Genomic DNA, 4,944 nt, shown 5'->3' with positions numbered 1-4,944 from the left:
AACAAACTATAGGGAAAGAATCCGAACTGTACAATGCATCAATTAAAGTCTCAAGCCTTTGTTTGTATACGTGACAACGTGTGTGTATTTATTACCATTCACAGACAGCTAGGACAGGACGTTTGAGAGTCCGCGACGTCCTATTCTTGTATCCAAACATAATCATTATTTCAATAAGAAACAAAAAAAGAAAAGAAAAAGAAAGGTCACATCTTCATTTTTGTACACTTTAATATCGATTTTACTTCTATCAGTTTTCCCCCTTTCCATTTTGCAACATCACGGAAAACAGAAATTAGAATAAAAATGAAAGAAAATTAGCGCTTCATATCTCTTGCGAGCGACAAAAATGAAACGAATGAACTGAAAAACTTAGGCGTTTTTTTGTTCTATTATTTCGCTTTGATCGTAAGAGATATGCGTCAAAGTCATCGATTTAGCTGCATTATTTAGAAAAAAATGCGTAGTATTCGATGTCATCCAAAGTATGCAAGAAGAAAACAATACAATATGTAAATATTCGCAGTTTGCTAGTCAATCAATAATTGCAAGAAATGATAAACAAAGATGAGCGACCAGCAGTGTAGAAGGAAGGAGGTATTCCTTCACACTAAAAAGAGATGCAACATGGTTTGCCCGTAATTAGAGCTTGGGGATTAGTAATGGGACTTTGCGCCGATTCAATACTTCCGGCGTGTCACAAACACAAATCGACATAAATAATTTCTTCCCCGTCAGTATAACGTAATAATCTCGAAGTTCAAACACCCAGGTATATCTCTCTCGCACGTTTGGCGAAAACGTCATTGAAATATAATAGTACTCTTTTTACAAAAGACTTTACAAAATATACATTCCCCGTTGTTGCCATAGCTCACATAGTTTCCACTTTTTTTCCTTTCATATAGTTAGCTTTGCATAAGAATGTTAGTGAACACTTTACGATGTATATGCGTTAATTAAGTACTGACACCCGAAAAGGGGGAGTAATCAGAACAGATCCAGAATAGTTTCATCATCATCTTACGACCACAACTCGAATATCATTTGTTTCTTGAGCCGGCGTTAATTCACGCCTGGTTGTTTTCCCTTTGTAGTACATAGATGGTTATGAGGTAATTAGCATGAAAATGTCGACAAACGAAAAGAAAATATAACAGTACATTCAGATATCGCTATAAACAATCTTTCGTTTTGAAAGCAAATACACGAGTACGATTATTTCAGATGATATAAATCTGTTACCAAGCTCCTTTGCACAAATTTAAGATGCGCCATGGTCGGGGGGAGAAAAACAAAACAAAACAATGCTGAACTGGATTACGTAATAGTTATACGAACCACTAGGAATGATTGCAACAAACTGTCGAGATTTCCGACACATCATCCTCTTCAAACAATAAGCACACCATTAATTGGCTTTGAAATTTCAAGCGAGTACTATGATAAACATGACTTCCAGGCAAGGTAGAACTGTTTTCCAATTAACTGTTACCGAGGTTCATTCTGTTTCGAAACTTTTCTCGCAGTTTTCATAGACTGTACGCTGTTCGGGTCTCTTAAAAAGAATATACCCCAAAGGCAAACGATAATACCAAAGTGATGTAAGATTACGCAAACATGTAACATACATAAGATCTAGTTTTTGAATCACAGAAACGAGAGATATCAAACATATAAGTCCATATAATGACAAACTTTTATGAATTAAATCAATCTTGTTATAACTTGCACATGTTATTTCTCTTCACAGAGTATATGACATCGAGACAGAAAACTAAGTCCCCTTCCTGTCGTCTTGAAGTCTTCGTTGTTTTCCGAGACTTCATATACCCGTTTCCTTGTGAATACAAAATTCGTATAGTTCAAAATAGAGAGAACATATCGAATGAGGCTCTACGTTGTTCCCCAACACAACTTCTCTTATCTATAAACCTTAAAACATTTTCTTTTATACGCACATTTCCCTATTATGATATGATTACCGGATCGTGATAATCCAATCTGAAAAAAAAAGAACGCAATCAAATGAGAGAAAGGTAAATGTGTACTGAGAGTTTTCATGGTCACAAAATATATTTCGATTTTCTCATTTTGGGCCTATAACTGAGCACATTGATATTTCAAATCGTCACAAGAGATATATTCATGAATGAATCAAGTCCAATCAAACGTCGTTTTGAGAAGATAAGATGTTTTAAAGTACTGCTCGAGAAACTCAACCAGCATAAAGCGGCTTGCTTGCCTTGATAATAATAGCATGTTCACTCGGTGGACATTGATAGGAAAGTTATGTGCAGGGAAACATCCACACGCAACACACGAGTCATGAGAATAGGTTGAATCTCTTCAACAAAGTGAAGAACCACTACAGAAAGAGCATAGTACACACGGATATGACTTCCCTGCATGAATGACCATACCATTCTGTCTCAAGACCAAACTGAGAGGTAAAAATTGATCTTGTTGTCACAAATAAAAGCATGTTCGTTAAATTAGCATGAAAATCGAGGTCGTCAAAGTAAAAATAAGAGAGACAAAAAGTTTTCAAAGAAAATACATGAAAAGTTCACCGGATGAAAAAGGTATACAACTTCTCACCGGGTCGTTTGGCTCTGTGCTTTGTTGTAGTATGCCATTATAAATACAAGCACCATTCGAAAAAAAAAAAAAGAGAAATGTCTCGTTAGTGTTCAAATTTATGGCAAAGACAGTTTTTATGCAGCACAGAAACATGTCCTTTGAAGAAATGAGCGGCATTAGAGCGCCGTTGCTGCGGTGGGTCTTGTCGGCAGCGGTACGGTCGGCCTGATGGCTGGGTGCGCGGCTCCGTACGGCTCCATGTCGGGTTTCACTAGGATGTACGCTACGGGTCGCTGTACGCCGTCCTGCCCTGGCCACGCCGGGTAGGGCATCATGTACGGTTGCGTGTGAAGACCAGCGGCTGCTGCAGCCGCCGCACCGCCGGGTAGCTTACCGAACGCACTGCCGGGGACTGCGGCGGCCGAGGTAGGGTACATGTGCGGTGGTGGGTACAGGGCTCCGTGAGGAAAATCTCGCAGTGCACTAGAGGATTCCAGTTTTTGGGCCTGCTCGAGTACTGAATATTGACTTGCCACTGCTGCTGCTGCCGCCGCGGCATGAGCGTGATGAGGAGGGAGGTACGACCGATTTTTCTCCGCCGAGCTGAAGTTCATGATATCCGTTGCCGACGTCGTGACCGGGTACGGAGACGATGTCGGGATACAGGGAATAGGGAAGGCGTACTTATCCCGCTTCATCAGCGACTTGGGTTTGCGTCGTGGTCGGTACTTGTAGTCGGGGTGTTCCTTCATGTGCAGCGCTCGGAGCCGCTTGGCTTCGTCGATAAACGGCCGCTTATCGTCCTCGGAAAGCAATTTCCACTCCGCTCCCAGCCTTTTACTAATCTCAGAATTGTGCATCTTTGGGTTTTCCTGGGCAAGTTTTCTCCGCTGTCCTCGCGACCACACCATGAACGCATTCATCGGCCGTTTGACATGGTCCGAGTTCTTTCCCATAGCAGAGTCCATCATGATTGCTAGAAAAGTTCTCCGGAGCGATGAAAATCAGAAAATTGGAATCTGTTGTCGACGCCAAAAATGTCTAACTGGACGCTGGCCGAGAATGAAGTTAGAATGCGCCAAAGTCGAAGCGGCAATGGATAGAAAAGAGAAGTTGAAAGGCCGTTGTGATATCCTTGTTAGCGGCTGCTTCGGTTAAATACTGTTTATGAGCATACTATCTCACAACAAATGTAATGTGAACACCGCGAACAGACGGTAATAGAAGATGCGCTAAGTTCAAATACTTCTGCACATGGAGCTAACTACACAGCACATTGTACCAACCCGTTGTAATAACATGAATAATATACTCGTAAAAGCATAATCAGACTACAGCTCCACCAATGGTAATCCAGCGTTACTCATGCATGTAATAAATATACGTCCGGACACCAATGATTGGAGAAGAATGTAAACGCTCGGCAGGTGCTGAATAATTCATATGCAAATCCGCGGGCTGTCTCACAGGCTCCGCCCACACCGTGCGTGCGGCCTGCCTACCTGTTGAAAACATAACAGCTGATTGGTTCAAACGTAGCCAGACGACAAAATGGCTTCATTGTTCTCTTTCGATATCGGCAGGTGATGATAGTGCTAACTCTGATTGTTTACGAGGTATTGTCCGGGTTTCTGTCATTATGACATTATTTAGGATAAAGCTCGGAGTAAAACTATACTTGGCATTTGTGTTTGGCCGTGTGACATTCTCTTGCAAAGATTTATTCGGCCACAGGGAAAAGTTTTGAGATGCAGATGGTCCAATGTGAACAGTCCCACATACTCTGCAATATGTTAGTTCAAATAAAGGCATCACACCAGGAACGGGGAGAGCGTAGACTTTCTAGTAGAAATTACTATCAATTATAGTAATACTTTAAGAAAGGCAATTATGTTACAGTTTTACTTGTGACCTTTGTGACTACAACTGTAAGCTTAAACTTACGGTCGTTATGAATTGTGTCTCGGACTGGCATTGAGCAAAGTTAAATCACTCGGTCGCGAATTGATGTACGACATGGATATTTGGTAGTGCAATACCGGCAGTGCGTGTGCAGTGGTATCCTGCATCTTGCAAGGCATGCCTTTTTCTTTTTTTTTTTTTTGCAGTCGTTTAGCTTTGTTTTTGATGGGGACCCCTTTCAATCAGTGACATGTCATGGGATTTATAACCATGGCAACTTCATTCGTCATTAGACCTAGATCTGATCTAGTCGTATTTCAGGAAGGTAGATATTCAATATTACTAGGATAATTTTTTCCCCCTCTTACTCTATTCTATGCTCTAACTCATGATTCTAATGCCATTGTATTTATATCTCTTTCTCTCTCCTTCTCACTGTATTTTGCATGGCAGTTGCTT

At 41.0% G+C, this 4,944-nt stretch overlaps 1 protein-coding gene across 1 annotated transcript; it reads right to left on the bottom strand.

Moving 5' to 3' along the window:
* Positions 1–71: 71 nt before the first annotated feature.
* Positions 72–3,847, bottom strand: LOC140244769 (transcription factor Sox-14-like). The gene has a single exon (XM_072324387.1). The coding sequence runs from the start codon at positions 3,552–3,554 to the stop codon at positions 2,760–2,762; it is 795 nt and encodes a 264-aa protein (XP_072180488.1). The 5' UTR covers positions 3,555–3,847; the 3' UTR covers positions 72–2,759.
* Positions 3,848–4,944: the final 1,097 nt, after the last annotated feature.

This window comes from Diadema setosum, chromosome 21 (genome assembly GCF_964275005.1).
Source record: "Diadema setosum chromosome 21, eeDiaSeto1, whole genome shotgun sequence".
Classification (NCBI taxonomy): Eukaryota; Metazoa; Echinodermata; class Echinoidea; order Diadematoida; family Diadematidae; genus Diadema; species Diadema setosum.
This window is presented reverse-complemented; position numbering and strand designations above follow the sequence as displayed.